This window comes from Lissotriton vulgaris, chromosome 10, assembly GCF_964263255.1.
Source record: "Lissotriton vulgaris chromosome 10, aLisVul1.2, whole genome shotgun sequence".
Taxonomy (NCBI): Eukaryota; Metazoa; Chordata; class Amphibia; order Caudata; family Salamandridae; genus Lissotriton; species Lissotriton vulgaris.
In genome coordinates, this window is record NC_141698.1 from 611,221,296 (window position 1) to 611,240,077 (window position 18,782).

An 18,782-nucleotide genomic window follows, 5' to 3' on the forward strand; every position below is an offset into this window, starting at 1 on the left:
TGCCTCCACACCCTTCAAAAGAGGAAGCAAGGCTTCACCGTCTGGATCCAAAACATGAGCTATCTTTCTATCTAGATGGCACAAGACCATTACGGGTGGATGACAAACTCTTTGGCTATGTGGACGCCAAGAAAGGTTGGGCCGTGCAAAAGCGGCCATCTCTCGGTGGGTCCTTCTTTGCATAAAAATGTGTTACTCTTTGGCAAAGAAGGACAGCAGCCACTACTGCTTTGGTACATGGAGTCCCTCTTCATAATATCTGCCAGGCAGCCAAATGGGCGTCACTGCACACGTTTACCTACATTACTGTCTGGATTCTCAAGTCCGGAGAGACTGCTTCTTAGGCCATTCTGTTCTCCAATGACTTCCTGGTGTGAACTTAGTTCGCAGACCCACCTCCGGGGTTGGTATTGCTGTGGTATCTATTCTAAGGTAAGGAATCTATAACTAATAGTCTATTTCAGATGAACAAGTTACTTACCTTCGGTAACGATATATCTGTAAGAGTTATATCAGTTATAGATTCCTTACTGCCCCACCCATCCTCCCCATTCTGCGAATGTACTTCTAGATTAAAGGACTTCCTTTCAGGACCCTAGTTTTGTGCACCAGTGGTCAGTGTCTTGCATGGCTCTGCGCTTCTGGTGTGGAATGTTGTGTAAAGAACTGTCCATCAATTGTTCTTTTTCCATTTGTCGCCCCAAGTGGAAAGGGTATGCCCAGACATGGGTCCCTTGCTCTCCATGCCCCCGGAGTCCAGTTATCCTGGCTGATGAGTTGAAAGGCCGAAACCGGTCCTAGGATGCTTGTTTCCAGTTCAGGGAGGACCTGCCCTGGCAGTTCGGGCTTTAATGTTCCCATTGGGCGCATGGCCAAGACTGATTTGCATATGGCTGGGTCCAAACTGGAATGGCATGGTGAGCAAAAAAACGAGATTTAGGCCCAGATCTCTGCCTAGGGTGAATGTATGACCTTGTTCTGCAGTCTGTGCATCAATTGTTATTTTTGCATGTGTAAAGAACTGACGTCCGTGCGAGGGGGGGCGTCTAAGATACTACAATGTCATCCCAGCGACCACAACACAGACAACGAACGCAGAATCGACCGACTCCACCTATCAATTCGCAGGGGTATTGCTACAAAACAAATTCTCCGGATCCAGTCTGATGCATGGGGGTAATTCTAAGGTAAGGAATCTAGAACGAATGTCTTTTACAGATATATAGGTACCAAAGGTAAGTAACTTGTTCATTATAGGCCCAACTGTAATAACGTTATCAGTGAACTAAGACAATCCAGTAACATGTATGTGGGCTAGATGCTTATTATGCATGGAACAGATTTATAGACTATTAAAATAAGACCTGTTTTTGTACAGCACACACCTTGAACTCATGTTTTTGGAGGTGCTCTTATGTATGATAATGAACAAAAAGGTAGCTCGTTGAAATTATTTGCTTAAGATCACACAATTTGGGCAAGCAGGAAGCCAAGATTAATGCCAGACTTTCTAATTGCATACTGCAATTTAGTCACTAGATGAGTATCTTTCTGACATCAAATGTGTAATGTTTTGCCCTTCATTCTTGGAGGATGGTTAGAGCATAGGTGACGGTCAATATTCACATTTCATTTTTGCCAGTTTTACATTAAAAGAACTTTGCCTAAGGACATAAGGGCACCTTACCAAAGTCTTGTATTATGTTCCACTTTTTCAGCAGGGAGATTTATCATGATACAAAACTGCTTCTTCATGTTGCATAGTTGGCCCCTGTAGCCAGTAGGCCACAATGTCTGCAGTGTTTTTAAACATGATTTTAGAAACATACGCAGCTCTGTGGTAATACACACCATGCATTCTTATTAAATATGTAGCAACATCCTAGTCTATGAAATCAAACATGAGATTTTTGTACGGTGCATGTTCTGAAATCCTGTATTTAAAGGTTTTCATATGTGATAATGAAATAAGGTCGCTCACTGAAATATATTTTCTTAGGAGCACAAAACGTGTTAAAGCTGGAAAGCTGGGATTGATCCCAGGTTTTCTAGTTTCACGTTGTACAATTCAGCCCCTAGATGGGTATCTCTTAATACTGTTGTACATCATGGGTTAATTATTTGCCTTTAATTCTTGGTACATGAGTTAGAGTGTGGGTGGCAAGCAGAAGCCATATGAAAGCTTGCTTTGTTTTGGGTATTGAGGGTCAAAGATCTCGAGCTGAGCCAGGCATCTGGGTCATGCCTGCAGTTGCTCTCCCATCTAGATTTTTAGGTCCATGTATGAAATGTGAGGTAAAATGCTTCAGTTGGCTCCTTTTGTGTGGGTGGAGAACGAACTGATCCCCGAACACACATGAAGAAATGTAGCTCATTCTCTTCGCTATCTTGCTCAGTCCATCACTTTCTAAATTCACCAGTTGCCACTTTTGTGTGAATCCTGGATACAAAATGCATGTCTCTGTAGAATAGCAAAGGAACTGACACACTCCCAATGATCTTGCTCCAGGCTGATTAGTACAGCGGAACACTGAAGGAGGTCCCAGGGGAATTTGTTATGACCCTCACTGCTAAACCCCCTGAATACTAATGACACCAACAAAAATTAGCAGAGAGTCAGAAAAGCTAGTAAAATTATGTATCCAACAGAAATAGAAAAAGGGAGAAGCTGTCAGTGTAAGCGAGTTCCCATCAGTCCACCATCGAGACCGCCCTTCATCATCTGGGATCTCTTATTCCTTTGAGGAAAGGTAGTCCACAAAGACCGGCTGAGTTAAGCCAGGTCAAGGGTGTACCAAACACACCAACTCAGATGTAAACAGGGTGTGCCTAATGTGGAACTGAATAGCAGTGCTGAAAAGTGAAAAGTGTTAAAGTGATAAAAGAAAGAGAAAAAGCTCTAAAATTAGGTAGTGATAGGGGAAAACTATTTTTAATATGCACCCTTTCACTCCCAAATCAATAAAAACAGTGCAAGGTGTAGTGTAACAAATGACTACCACAAAGAATGTTAGGTCGACATGTTTCTGGAGTCATTAGAGCTCATAAGTCTCCTGCTGCTTCCTCAGGACTATTAGTGCTACTGCTATATGTTAAAAAAGTAAAGATATCACCTAATAAGTGCAATATATACTCCTCTTCCCAGCCATTCGCTGGGAAGGAACAGCCCCACCTCACCTGGCACCAGCTCAGGTAGTGGGTGCACCACTCTCTCCGTCGGTACACCGGTCGTCCCTCTGAAGCTCTTTCGTACCCTACGAAGGAGCTTCAGAGGGACGACTGGTGAGGAAGCAGCAGGAGACTTATGAGCTCTAATGACTGCAGAAACATGTTGACCTAACATTCTTTGTGGTAGTCATTTGTTACACTACACCTTGCACTGTTTTTATTGATTTGGGAGTGAAAGGGTGCATATTAAAAATAGTTTTCCCGGAAGGAGGAGCCAAGATGGCGACCTGATCGGACGTGTAGTCCCTTGGCTCCGGAGACCGTCTCCTTCTTCGTGACTATCCTGCCGGTGATCCTGTTTTTAGAAGGCACGACGTGGAAGCCGATGCGCCCAGGCATCCTGCGGTGTAATCCTGAGGCTTGCGACTTTTTGCAAGTGGGAGCAATGTCCGACTGAAGTTTGCGGCCCGCAGCGGACCCGAGTCCGGGGCCTCGAGTGGATGCTGGTGCCGGCTGCCGGGTGATCAACACCGGGCGTCAGAAGCGGCTTTGACCCGGTCGGATCATTTACGATAAACGCGGCCGACTTTGGAACGTGTGCTCCTTTGGACTGCAGGTACTGCGTTGGTTGTGCCTGGCGAACTATCCGCAGAGATTGCATGAGTGCAGATGCCCACATCGCGACTGCGGACGTGTGCTTGAACACTACCATGCTGGCGGCGGGAGCCCCCCGATCTTTCTACCCCCTCGATGTCGAGCGGAGCGGCTCGCTTCTGGGGCACTGTTTACGGCCTCTTTTTGTACCTGCTTACTGCCTTTCCTAGAGCTGCACGCCTTTAGCTAATATTAGCGGCCCTGCATTACTTGAGGTTTTTTCCAGTGGTGTTCACGAAGTGCACAATGGAGGGCAGCTTCGGAGAGACTGTGTTATGGAGTGATGGTGGATGTGTGGTGCGAGGCGACTTGACCGGGGAGGCACATGGAACTGCTCGGGGTTATGGAGATCTATTGGCGGCTATTGTCTCCCTTCACTCCGAAGTGCTACACTCTGCTAAAATCCTGATCAACAAGGTGGACGTTCTAATAAGTGATCGTGGATGCTCTAAAATGGCCGCCTCGTTAGACAGTAGCGAGGTTCTTTGCTCTACGTCTGAATGCGACAAGATGGCGGCGTTGCGTAGTGGTGCCTGCCCAGCGACCCCAGACCCCGGGGTGCCTCTTGCTACTGCTGATTATTGCCCTGGCCGAAATGGAAAGTACGGTCTGCAATCACGACGAGTGTCCTATCCCAGCACTGTATCCCCATCTATCCGGAGATCGCTCCAGAAGGGGCCTGACACTGAGACTTTCGACTTTGCTTTGTGCCACGGGTGTGGCGTACTCCTGGCCCAGCTGGTTCTCATTGGCCTTGTATGTACGGGACATGGTTGAGTGCTCCAGTCGATGTTCCCCGTTTGGACTATCGTATACATCTCCCTGGATTCTCTGGGTTTCCGTGATTAGCAGTGGTGGCGGAGAAAGAACGGGTCAGGGGTGAACATCTATTATTATGGTCTGGGGATCTCCTGTTGCTGACCTGGGCATGCGGGTGGTGTGTCGCTGCTTTTGACTGTGCTATGTGTCGATTCTGCATCTCTAATTTATCCTGATTTTATCGCTTCATATCACCAGGCTTTTTCCTCTGTGTTGTTGCTGGCTTTGCGGGACGGTGGGGCCGAGGGACGGGTGGTGGGCTCCTCCCCACCTTTCTTTATTTTTGAGAGTTATAGATTAGGATTCTTTTCTTACTCTCTATATTTCGGGACTCCTTTTACTGGGCGACAGGCACATTGCTAGGGGGGGTTGGGCCGTAGCCAGCTGCATTTGTGCAGGGTGGGGGGTGGATAGGGGGGGTTTTTGGTTTTTTCTTTTAGGTTCTATGGGCCCTCTATTCTTTCTCTTTTTTCTGGGTTTAGACGTTTTGCATGTGTGATAGGCAGCGAATCTGGCATTTTATTACAGTTCCTATTTGTCAATCCTGCTCCTACGACGCCAGATCTAACTCGTTGTTCTTCGATATCCTGCTTCTGTCTATCCTACAGGAACAATCTTTAAAATTAGACCTCATTATTCCTGTTACATGTCCTTAGCACCCTTTTTGTTGCAATGTGCTGTACTTGCTAGCCCTCGGGCTCGTTGCTGTATTGTTTGTGGTTTTTGTCAATAAAGGTCTTCCAAAAATTAAAAAAAAAAATTTAAAAAAATAGTTTTCCCCTATCACTACCTAATTGTAGAGCTTTTTCTCTTTTCTTTTATCACTTTAACACTTTTCACTTTTCAGCACTGCTATTCAGTTCCACATTAGGCACACCCTGTTCACATCTGAGTTGGTGTGTTTGGTACACCCTTGACCTGGCTTAATAACTCTGCCGGTCTTTGTGGACTACCTTTCCTCGAAGGAATAAGAGATCCCAGATGATGAAGGGCGGTCTTGATGGTGGACTGATGAGAACTCTCTTACACTGACAGCTTCTCCATTTTTCTATTTATGTTGGATACATAATTTTACTAGCTTTTCTGACTCTCTGCTAATTTTTGTTGGTGTGATTAGTACAGCTACACCCTTCTTGGAGCAAAACGTTTTTTTCCCTCTTAACTTGATTACCGCAGCGGACATTCTGCCGCGGTGCGGGCATCCGTCGCAGTGGGCGGGGCTGTGTAGGCCTCTACAAAGATGATCCACCAGAGGAATGCATTCCTTTCGATGATATTGAAATTCCACTAACATACCAGGAGCATGAGCTCTGGTTTAAAGGCGCCCTAAAACATTTAAATCACATTACCAGGCTCGGTCCACTAGGTAGACCAGGAGCAACATGGCCGGTCTTAGCCAGCTATAGACCACATCATGACATTAATAATATGACAGATGTAAACTTTCTAGCTCAACTAAGAGTTCATCAAAATCTATATACAATTGGTTCAGTATGTCATGCAGACTCTCACAGTCCAACCCACAATGATTCCACACCATCCCCCTCACCAGGGGAAAATACACTAAGAATTACATCACAGACTCTACATTCAGTCATTGGTAAATTACCTGCAAAACGGGAACAAATTCCATTCTGGATAGCTCAGAAAATCACTCAAATCGAAGCAGTATTTCCGAATACTAACCCTTATGAGAAACACAGAATTCTAACAATCTGTTTACCAATGGGGATTACACCACATCTGGAGGACAGCACCACTTGGGGTACAGTCTTTGCTGCAATTTACACTAAAACACATGGTGTTCCATCTATGTCGGTGATACCGGACGTCCTAAAACAGATTCAAAATTAATTTGGGGCAGAGCCTGCTTTAAATTTGGGTATGAAACTACAGAAAGATTTCAAACCGGTTTCAGCAATAATATTAGCTAATATTAAAGGTGAAGCAGCATCAGTGGCGATCCGCCAAAAATTAAGGGAATTTGATGTAACTGAGCAACCACAAGAACTAGCCAGAATAATTGAAAAATCCTATGAAGAATTAGGCAGAGGCAGTCTAGGTGGGAAACCAGTGAAACCCCAACTGTCTGAAAGTCCTGAAAAGTTACTTATTAAAAACACTCCTATTCCTTCTTTAAAAAAAAAAGTGGGAAAACACTAAACAAAACTTCTAAAGAGAAGCGTTCTCATTCCAGAGGTAGGTCTCCTCAAAAGGAGCCCTCTGAAAGGAGGTATGACCTCAGGAATAGGGACAATTTGAGAAAACCTGATAGATATCAAGATACTAATACTGATACACATTCCTCTCGTACCTTTCAGACTTCTTCACAGAAATCCGAAAGAAGAGGACAGTCAGAAAACAAGGAAGAACGCATGAAGTCCAAAGACGATCAACATGTTCAGAAAAATAAGAAACCTCTATTTACCAAAAAGAAGGTAGCGGGTCTAAAAATCAGACATGCCGAGGATCTTGAGGACACAACTCAAGAATGGAGAATGGGCTCAGACCATGTTGGACAGCGCAGCACAAGTCACCATAGCTCGCCAAAACCTGAAGGATCATCTGGAGACCGTGGACTTGAATGAATACATTCATGTTGAAACTGCAGATAACAGGGTTAGTTCTCCACATAAGTTATACGAAGTAACGCTCCGGATGGAGGGAGACATACCTAGAAAAGTGAGAGCACTCTTTCAGGAGCGACTTTCAAAGGGTTATGACATTCTTCTCGCTGAACAAGACTGGCCACCAGAATTTGTCAAGGAGTGCCCACATGGCGAGGACATCATTATGCCAGCCTTTTCCAACCACATTCCAATTAATTTAATATACTTATGCCAGGAATTGGGCAGTTGCCCAGGCTCCCGCATTATACAAGTATCCTGTATGGTATGAGGATTCTCCTCACCATAAAATCCAGTTGAAAAATCAACGAACTGCACAAAGGCAGTACCCAGTTAAGCAAGAAGCTAAAAACAGATCAGGGAGATCTTAGATCAACTTGAATACCAGGTGGTGATTGAAACATGCATCTCGTCAATGAACAATCCTTTGTTTCCTGTCTCCAAACCAGACAATGCATATCCTCTAGTTTTGGATTACATACATCTAAACTCTTGTTGCAAAACATTTACAGTGCAAAATGCTCACAGTACGGCATTAAGAGGTGGTGGGGTGGCTATGATTTTTAAAGACACTTTTACCTGTCGTCAAGAAATAGTTACGCAACTAGGCAAGCATGACATCCTGATTTTTTCTATCTCTATTAATACGCAGGTGATTCTTGGAGGTGCTATTATTTATAACCCCCCTAGTAGTAAGATTGATTTTAGCACTCAACTCCTGGAACAAATTCTTCCTGTTTGTCTTAAACATAAAAATATCATAGTCCTCCGCGACTTCAATGTTCATTTTGATCTCCATGACAATCCCCTAACCAAACGCCTTGCAACTGATATAGAAATCATGCAATTGTCACAGAAAAAGGCATACCCCACACATAGAGCGGGGCATATGCTAGATCTTATCTTCACTAATATATCAAATATCACTATTACAAATATTACTCCTTTGACTTGGTCGGACCACTATAGGATCGATTTTAATTTGAACCTACCCATAAAGAACAAAAGACCCTTCGTTCAGTCGACATATTCTACAAAATGCTGGAGAAAATTCTCTGTGGAAAAATTTACAAAATATTTTGATTATAATCTTAGTCCTGGAACTTCCAGTGAGGAAGAAATTCGCCAATTGCTTAGCAACATTGAAAAGGCGCTGGATCATTGTTCACTGTCCAGTACAATAGATCGACCTAATCGAAAAATCGCAGAGAAATGGTACGGCTCAGACCTAAAGATTGAAAAAAGAAAATGTACCACTCTGAAACACAAATGGAGATTAAGCAAAACGTCGGAAGATAGAGCTACTTATAAACATCAGCTAAAAGTATACAACACAGCTATACGTAATGCAAAGAGACTATTTTTCCCAAAGAATACTAGACAACAAAAACTCTTCGAAGGAGCTTTTTAAAATAGTAAAAGAACTCTGTAACCCACCGAGTCTCACCTCAAACTTGACTCCTTCACTTGAAAACTGCTCTAAAATTTGTGATTTTTTTAGTGAAAAAATTGACAAAATCTATGCTTCCTTTGTAAATAATAGCCAGGACCATGTAGAGTATCATGTTGATTCTACTCTGCAGGCTAGCTGTTCTACTTTCGGCCCTTTTTCTGAAGAAGTCAGCAAAGCTATGTTAGAAATTAAATCAGGATCACCATGGGATGTTTGTCCACACTATATCTTTTCCCAACTTACACCTGTAATTTGTCCAGCAGTTACAAAAGTTCTTAATCTTTCCTTGGATCAAGCCGAATTCCCAGAAATGTGGAAAAATGCAGCTGTAATTCCCCTACTAAAAAAAGCTGGCGCGCATATAAATGATCCAGCCAATTACCGTCCTATTTCTCAACTTCCATACCTATCAAAGGTTTTAGAACGATTGGTAACTAAACAGTTGTCAAGCTTTCTAGAAATTAATAACTTGCTGGACGTTTCTCAGACTGGTTTTAGATCAAATAACAGTACTGAGACAATGCTCCTGGCTGTTATGGACGATATTCGAATGCGGACTGATAAAGGCAAAACAGTCGCCCTGATATTACTTGATTATCAGCGGCGTTTGATACCGTTTCCCACAAACTGTTAATAAATATGCTAGCTGCTAAAGGAATACATGGTAAAGCCCTGTACTGGCTGGAGTCCTTTCTATCGAACCGATCCCAGTCCATCTGCTTAGGAAACTTCTCCTCCACTCCTCGGAAGATCAAATATGGAGTGTCACAGGGAGCCTCATTGAGCCCAACATTGTTCAATGTTTGTCTCTTCACTGGCGTCTATAGGCAATAAATGGGGTATCAATATCTGCTCTTATGCTGATGATACTCAGCTGATGGTAACCCTCAATGGTGAAGAGGGCGCCAAAAATAGGTTACATAACTGCCTGTCAGAACTATCTAACTGGATGCATGGGCACTACTTGAAATTAAATGCTGACAAGTCAGAAATTCTTCCATTTGGTGGATCCAAACAGCTCTGGGGCAACTCGTGGTGCCCAAACACTTTAGGTACCCCACCAAACCCAACCCTGACCGCTAGAAATCTGAGAATCCATATGGACACCACTTTATCCATGAAGCATCATGTTACCACAATATGTGGCAAAGGATTCGCCATACTAAAAATGCTGAAACGAGTTTTTCCCTGGATTCCGATGGAATGTAGACAGATTCTAGTTCAAACTTTACTGATTAGTAGGCTGGACTACGGCAACTCGCTGTTTGTGGGTATGGCCGATTATCTATTCTCAAAACTACAGCTGGTCCAGAATGCGGCAGCTAAAGCTGTCTGCGAAAAAAAAAGTATGATTCTGCTACAAACTGCCTGAGAGCGTTACATTGGTTGCCTATGAGGCAAAGAGCAGCTTTTAAAATGTTGTGCATTGCTCATAAAACTTTGCATAATACTGGTCCTTACATCTTGCGGAACAGAATTAAGCTCTATGCCCCAGTTCCTAACCTACGCTCACAAGCCACAGCTAAAGCGGTCACCACACGAATAAAATTATCCAGGATGGGCGGGTGCGCCTTCTCACACCTTGCCGCTAAGTGCTGGAATGACTTGCCTATTGATCTTCGATGTACTGATTGTTACCTCACTTTCAGAAAAAAACTAAAAACCTGTATTATTCCCTAACTAGTATAAATAATAGTCCCTGGTATCTTGCTTATGGCTTACTGTTTAACTGTAGCGCCGTGATATCCTGTTGGATGAATGTCGCGCTTTAGAAGTACATATAACAATAACAATAATAATGAATAACATTGTGCGTAAAAAATATAAAACATTAGATATTTCTAATGGTTTCTTCTGTCAAAACATTGCACCAGAAAGTAGGTATTTGATAGCTTTCTCAATCATGGGGACACAGCGTCACTTCTGTTGTCTCCCTCAGGGATTCAAGAATAGTCCTGGGTTATTCTCAGCAAAGGTAACTGAGTTACTACAAACTTATGATGACGAGGCATTGTCATATGTGAATGACCTCTATCTGACAGACGATGACTTGAACGGGCACTTGAACAGGGTGAACACCATTATATTAGGTTTCGCCTCTGAAGGGTAAAGTTCAATTTTAAGAAATCAAGAATTGCCCACCTCAACGACCTTTTTCTAGGATACGAGTTATCCAGTGAAGGCAAAAGCCTGGCAGACAAATTTTTAGAAAATTGTGCGCAGCTCCAACCTCCAAAAACGCTGAAAAACTTAGGCAATTCTAGGTTTTCTGAATTTCGGAAGGACTTGCATTCTAAATTACGCAGAAAGGGTTAAACCTCTCTACGAATTAATCAAACCGGATTTTAAAGCAGTTAATTGGACACAAACAAAGAAATTTTGCATTCACTACAAACAGACATGTTAGCAACTAAACATTTGTAAACCTGCGTAAATTTACGCAACTTAGTGATCCGAATCATTCCAGGACAATGCAGATTCACGTAGTTAACTTTTAACGAAGGTGAAAAAGTACCAATAGCTTACAAATCACATTTATATACACAAGCAGAAATGAAATTCCCTTCTAAAGAAAAAATTCTGACAGCTGTTCAAACTGCTGTAGCAAAAGAGAGCCATCGCACAGGGTAAGCGCATTATGGTAGTTACACCTGTACCTGCCTTAGAGGCAGTGACAAAAGCGAGCATTCCTAATGCTAAAGCGTTACATCCGAGATGGCTACAATGGGTTAATTCTCTTGCTGCGACAGATGTTGAATACGTTTTTGATCCTCATTTGAAAACACAAGCATTTCTACAATACGAACAAGAATGTCCACTGCCTACTGAAATTCTGCCTCTAGAGCAGTATGAATGTATAATTTATACTGACCGATCAGCTCAACCCACTACGGGGGAGGGGGGGGGGGGGTGAACTAGCCTATAGTTGAACGTGCACGATCGTTAAAGGTCATTGGCGCGATGGCAAATTCCGACCAATGGTCACTTAGAAAGAATCTGATAACACAAACAAGGTGCCGTCTACTGCCACCTTGCGAGTAAACAGCTCAATACAGTATGTGACAGACTCAATAGAACAGAACACATCAGGCAATAGGTATTCCCCCATTCAGCCCCCACAAAAGCGTACAAAAAAGCCATCAAATACTAGAGCTATAGAAAAAGTAGAGATAGCAGACCCCTCAAACTCAACTGCAATTACCACTCCTATAAGGGTAAAGACAGTTAAAAGAGCAGTACCTGGAAAAAACGGCCCCGAAAAAACCCATAGAAAGATCTCCGGGGAGAAAAGCACCAGAGCTAAACAAAAAGATACTGATTTATTCACCGTGGTGCACAAATTAGATCTCTTTCTTAGGGACTCGATAGCTAGTATTGAGGGGAGAGTCAAAGCGATAAAGCAAACTCTAGTGGCTCTTGTAGACCGAGAAGCTCCCAAAAAATGATTAAGCAACTAAGATGAGTTTGTCGGCAAAGCCATTATAAGGGGAGGAAGTATAATGGAAAATAAGCCAGGACAAATCACTCAACACGTAGATCAGGCGTATACAAATCTCACTCAAGGGAAAGACGAGGTCAACAATTGGAGCGTGATCACGAAAAAAGCAGAAGGACTCAAATAGATAACCACCATATTGGGCGGAACCCCCATATACACAAAGGGATAGTGAACATACGAAGGAGGAACCTATAGACTATCCGTATTTAGACCTCCCGCCAGCTTGTACCCCTTACACAGTCATTTTAGCTAATGCTCCAAGCTGCGATCAGATGATAGAGAAACTGGGGAAAACCTGAGAAATAAAACGCTACACTGGCTAAGTCATAGGGTAGGCCTAGCTCAACTACTTTTTAGGGAATTCAAAATGGCGAGAAGGATAAAATGGGTAGGGAAAGAGAAGAAATCCCTTCCCGTGGACTGTATAGTTTTAACTTTTAAAACCCCGGAGCTAGTAGAAAGGATTCTGCGGAAAGGAGGATGGTCCCCTAAAGATGGATGATATAAACATCCCTCCCTTGGGCTACTTTTATAGGACCGCAAATATAATCAGGGGGGATGTTGCGGGAAAAACCTTTGGCATTACGGATTACCCGCTAAATATCACCCTGAACAATCGGTATGCTCCATTGACCTCCCTAGAGGAGATAGATTGACTGATTAAGCGTCCCATAGTTCCACTTGATATTCCAGTAGCGGCTCTTGCCGAAAACTATCAAGTATCTGATAGGACCAACAAATTGGAAAATAACCAATACATATGAGGGAATATCTTAATAACCAGTGCTGCTGTTGAGCGTAGGCTAGCAATAAATAGGCTAGAAATAAATTAACCTTCCGGGGGAAACATTAGAAACACTAATAGGGCTTTACTCGAATGGGCAAACTCTCTGCGCCTTTGGGGCGCACCCAGAACAAATTACAGGAACACTGTAGTATATCCACCCCCCAAACAAATTCCTGTACATACTGGGTCGACATCTACAATTTTTACACATCCGCCCGAACAACGAAACTTTAACGAAAGGCATCGATCCAACACATAGTATTGCTGTCCTTTTCTGGAACATAGCAGGACTTCGTCCCAAACTATTGTACCAGGTCTGGATACATTTTGTTTAAAAAATCGACATATTGTGTTTACAGGTAACTTGGTCTTGAGAAGAATTACACATGGAAGGCTATAAGACCTTTAACACACCAGCTTTACCCTCTGTAAGTGGGAGACCTAAGAGAGGTCTGTGCATTTATGTGTCAAATTTGTTAAGGTTAAACAAAGTGTCATTGAATATCTCTGAACCAAATGATCAAGTCCTGACTATGAAAACAGACATGAGGGAGACAATCTTGGTAAATTTTTATAACAACGAAAGGAGGGAAGATGTAATAGACCTGTTAAAACAACTTAGAGAAGCAATGTTGAAAAATTTGAATAATCATAGGGGAGATTTACTACTGGTTTGGGTGGGGTGATTTTAATAATGCCTTGTGTCCACATAGTGATGAAACAATCTGCGGCTTAATGGATGTGAGAGAATGCAGTATTCCACATTTTTCACATACATTACAGGGTGATGCCCTAAATGAATTATTGTTCTTATTAGATATGAGTTTTGCAAATGTTAGGACTTCCCCGCCCACACAGTTCTCGCAGACTTTTCATGGTAGGGGGATGAATACCACTATTTATTATATAATAATCCCAAATAGGAGGGCTGCGAGGGTCCAAAGTTTTAAAACCCATAAAAATGTTTTAAGTGACCACTTCCCCCAAAGTGTGGGGATATCCGTGGAAAAAAAGGTGCGGGAAGTACGCCCTGAAAGAACTCTAAATTTACAGCATTTAGAAATAAACAAAATAAACGGCTATTCATTAAAATGGGGCCAGGTAGAGCCTTCAGAAATAACGAAAGTAGTGGTAGAAAAAACCATGGATCATATTCTCACATGCCTTGAGGAGTCTGCAGCGCACAGACATTTTGGGGGCTTACATACATATTATAGACTCCATTAGGGATTCGTTGAAAAAGGAAATAAAAAAGGGGAAAATACAGAAAGTGGATTGGTTCGATAAAAATTGCACAAAGGCATATAATAATTTAAAGAATGCTCCGAGACTGGAAATTGCCATAAGTGAGGATCAATGGGTAGAGCATTTTTCCAGGATGTACGCAAAGAAGGAAGTCGGCCAGCAAAATGACTATTCCTTATTACTTAACCCCTCCAAAGTGTCCTTCCCGATTAATATTAATTTTACTTTGGACGAAGTGCATCTTGCCCTGAAAGCCAGTAAGGGTAAAATAAGGCCCGGGACCAGATGGGGCGCCCATAGACATATTTAAATACAATTTAGAGCTATGGGGCCCCATTATAAAACAGGTACTTGTAGCAGTCTGCAAAGTCGTTCTAATAGGTTCTTGGTCGGAGTCACAGTTGGTTCTGATTTTTAAAAAAGGCAATAGATTAAATCCAGCATGCTATCGGCCGATTTCTTTATTAGATTCGGTGGGGAAGGTGATGGGGCGAATTATTCTAAATCTTTTTCAGGAATGGGCGGAGGAAAATAAAATATTAACCAACCTGCAATTTGGCTTTAGAGAAGGCTTGAACTATAGAACAGGGCCTAAATTTAACTATTCTGGCAGAAAAATATACAAAGAAAGGGAGATTGTACCTGGCCTTCGTCGATCTCTCCACAGCTTTCGATTGTGTATGTCACGAGAAATTATGGCGAATCCTCGAAGAAATGGGAGTCGAAGTAGCCCTAGTACAAGTGGTCAGAGGATTATATTTGTACACTAGAGCCAGGGAAAGGTTTGGACCTAATGGAGAAAACACCTTCTCATTCGAAGTAGAAAGGGGGGGTCAGGCAGGGCTGTGTCCTGGCACCCTTCTTATTTACCCTGTATACAAATGGTTTAGAGCGGGTGATACTTGAGGGGTGTCGGGACCTGCCCCAGGTTCAAAATCGACTGATACTGGCCCTACTCTACGCCGATGACGCTGTGATAATGGCCCGAACACCAATAGAGCTACAGCAGGTTCTACATAAATATAATGATTATATAGAAAGCCTCGATTTAAAGATGAATGCCACAAAAACTTATATAATGGCTTGCGGGGAAGCCACTTGGAAAGAGAAATCTATTTGTATTGGTAGCGGTAAACTTGAAAACATAAAATCATATCCATATTTGGATAATCTTATGGATAACAAGGGTTCCTGGCAAGAGGCCGTAAGGGCAAAGAAACTCCTATTTATGAAATCCGCGACTGGTCTCGTAAATTTTGCGCAGAAATTAGGAAAGAGGCCACCATTTAAATTGATTAAGATATGAGGTCAAATGCATTAGTGCAGTTTTATATGGGGCAGGGATTTGGGGATATTCTAATGTATCAGTGATACCGAAAGTAGAAAACGCCTTTATCCGCTATGTATTGGCAGTCCCTTGCTCTACTTCAACGTTCGTCTGCCATACAGAGCTGGAGCTGCAGTATATAACTGATAAAATAAGAGTCCGGCCACTCTTATTGTGGCATCTTGTTTGGACATCAACTAAGACGACATTCAATCAAAGCGTAATAACAGATTCCCTTAAACTAGAGCAAGCGCTAGATATCAGATGGCTGAAATATATTAAAGATTTTATGATTGACTTGGGACTCCCTGAATATTTCAGTAATCCATCAAAGCTGAATAATAATTCTTGAAAATATTTTTTAAAAGTGTATGCTTCACATGGATGAATTAAGATACGTAAGTGAAGCTCACAAGTCCAGTCGGCCAAAACCAGTTGATTCGCTCTACTATAGGAATGCCACCCTATCTGACTTATCAGATAACCGGATATGATAGATTTGTATTGGTCCGATTTAGATTAGATTGTTCTTAATCACTTAGTGTCGTTTCCTGTGATAAACGACTAGTCAAGAAATGTAGGTCCGTGCCCATGTGATGGTGTTGCAGCCCAATCAACAATACACATTGTTTTATTTTGTATATATTATGGGGTATATAGTAAGAGATGGATTATCCCAATTTTAAAAATGTGGGGTCTGAGGCAATGTCGCCCGGCTTATTTTGCACTCCAATTATTGGAGAATTATTGTTATGCAAAAAATATAGCACTATTTTTAAAAGCTGTTATCAAATCACAAAAACATTTAACACATTTTTAAGAAACTTGTCTGTCTCGCACAAACCATTTTTGTAGATCATGAACTCGTCAAGCATTAATTGAATTTATCTTTGTACTTGTTATATGTGAATTTTATTACAATATGATGGGTGGTTCCCCTTTAAACCAAAGATTTTAGAAATATCTGTATTTTGTACTTGTGTGTTATGCTTTTTAAATATTTAAAATGAAAATCAAATAAAGTGAATTTGAATGAATGAGGTGATGGTGTTTATATGGGAAAAAGAACTCTCTGGGGTACCTAAGGATATTTCTAGTTACCTTTTGAGTTCCCTAACCTTATAAATGCACTCTGCCTTAAGGCCGTTCCTCTATATGGTTATTGAATTCCTTGGTGACTTGCAATATCCTTTTAATATACAGCAGGGCTACTTTATCCCTTAAAGAATGTTTATTTCTCAGTTTGGGCTGAGAGCTGGGTTGAGACATGGATGGTCCGTTTAATATTGTGCTTCAAATACTTTCAGTTTATAAGCAAAATTGTGGCAGCTTATGAATGTGTAACCATAACTTTAACTTTCTTTAAATCGGTTAAATTTGTTTGGTCTATGTGTGTTTTTCAGATCACTCCACGTCTACTCTTCCCGAAGAGTTCCCTGATCTGGTTCCAAACACAACGGTTCCTTTCACTCATCTGAACAGCACAGATTCCAAACCAGATTTTGAAGTGGATAACACTGCTCAAGATGGAGTACTAAACCAGACTGATCTTTCTTTAGCAGATGATATACGGCCAAGGGAAGATTCAAATCTGCAGGCAGAAGAGACGAAGCAAGATTAGCAAACAATTGGACCGTGTTTGACTACACATGCCACATTTTTTAGAAACAAAACAAATGAGTAACGAAGTTTTTTTTTATTTAACGTTTTCCTGGGGAGCAGGTTACAGATTACTGAAACACTAGTGTTAGTTTTTAGAACTGTCGACCAGATGGTAATGCGCGTATGCCCTTCCAGCCTTTTGGTGGTCAGCTAAGGGAGTGCACTGAGGGTTTTTCTGCCTGCTTTGTGCAACACTTTTGACCATATGCGACTTGAACAACCACCCCAGTTGCACCCGGATTGGTCATTTTTTAAATGGAAGTTTGGTTAGCAGTGCAAGTTGATACGCATAAAATGTCTAGTGATTTAAATAATGGTCATACTGGCAAGTAATTTGGAGATTTAACACTTCACTGCTAATCAAAACGCAGCATTATACTACATAAAATAAGGAATTGGTGGCATTTATCAACAGGTACACTTTCTACGTTATGTGAAGGCTCAGCTAAGTTGCACTTCAAACTCTGTGTAGTGTGGCTTTTGAACTGAACAGCCCTATCCACTTTATCTTCATTTCGAATAATTGCTCTTTATCTTGGCCATTTTTCCTTGTATTTGTGTATATTATGTATGCCTAAAGGTCAAATTACTATCAAAATTTGGATAAAGTAAAAAAAAAAAAAGAAAAAAAATGTAAATGAACAATCTGAAGAGCCGACCTGGAGCATTGCTTTGGTTGAATCTTACTGTATTTTTTTCAGTTCCAGCTAGGAGTTTAAACACTTTTTTTGAAGGCTGAAATTAATTGAAAAACTCATCTTTGAATTAACAAATGATTTAAATACATCGACTCTATAAAATGTGAGGTGAAAATTGTTTGCTATGGGTTCATCCGAATGTTTTTTAATTGTGCAGTTTTTAAAATAACGGTGCACATTTGAGGTACAAGATTATGAAGGTGCACCACGTAGCATTTTATTAACTTGGTTAAGAAAATATTTTTGATAACTACTTGCGTGACTGGTGCAAAGTCATTTGTAATTTTAGTCACTGGGATGGCTGTGTAAGCTAATTTTATGAAATTGTTTACAAACTGCTTGAGACACTTTAATACTCTGCTCAATAAACATGAGTGAAGTTGACACTAAAACATTTGTGGAGTTATTTGTTAAAGTTTTAAGATGAATTGTTTTATTGTCAAAGATGCATCAAAATGCAGGCAAATTCCAACACAGGTGTATGTAACAATACCTTGCACAAGGATAATCATGTGAAGTTTAACCAGTTAACATTCTAGTGTCTCATCTGGAAATTAGAATATTCATCCTTGGTTGGTGCTGATATTATGTCTTGCAACAGTCATTGCATGGATAACAACAAATAATGCTAGAATGCAATTTCATCCTTTCACATGTGTTGGCCTTCATTCAGTTTCCTGACCTGGTTGTTTTAAGTAGGGTGTTACAGAAGGCGGGGTTTTCCTAGGAAAGACTACATCTTGGAGTGGAAAGAGGTTTGTGATTTGGATTTACGAGACTGCCTCGCGCTATTGGCAAGAGTTAGTTTACAGGGGTGTAACGTGGTCAGTAAGACGGGGGTGC

The 18,782-nt window shown here is 41.6% G+C and overlaps 1 protein-coding gene across 1 annotated transcript in view; it reads left to right on the top strand.

Annotated features, from left to right (window-relative positions):
- Window positions 1-18,331, top strand: part of GORASP1 (golgi reassembly stacking protein 1) — a 234,994-nt gene extending 216,663 nt beyond the window's left edge. Inside the window, exon 9 of the mRNA XM_086941451.1 lies at window positions 16,983-18,331. Within this exon, the coding sequence (XP_086797577.1) occupies window positions 16,983-17,200 (218 nt within the window). The 3' untranslated portion in view covers window positions 17,201-18,331. The remainder of the gene's footprint in view (window positions 1-16,982) is intronic.
- Window positions 18,332-18,782: the final 451 nt, after the last annotated feature.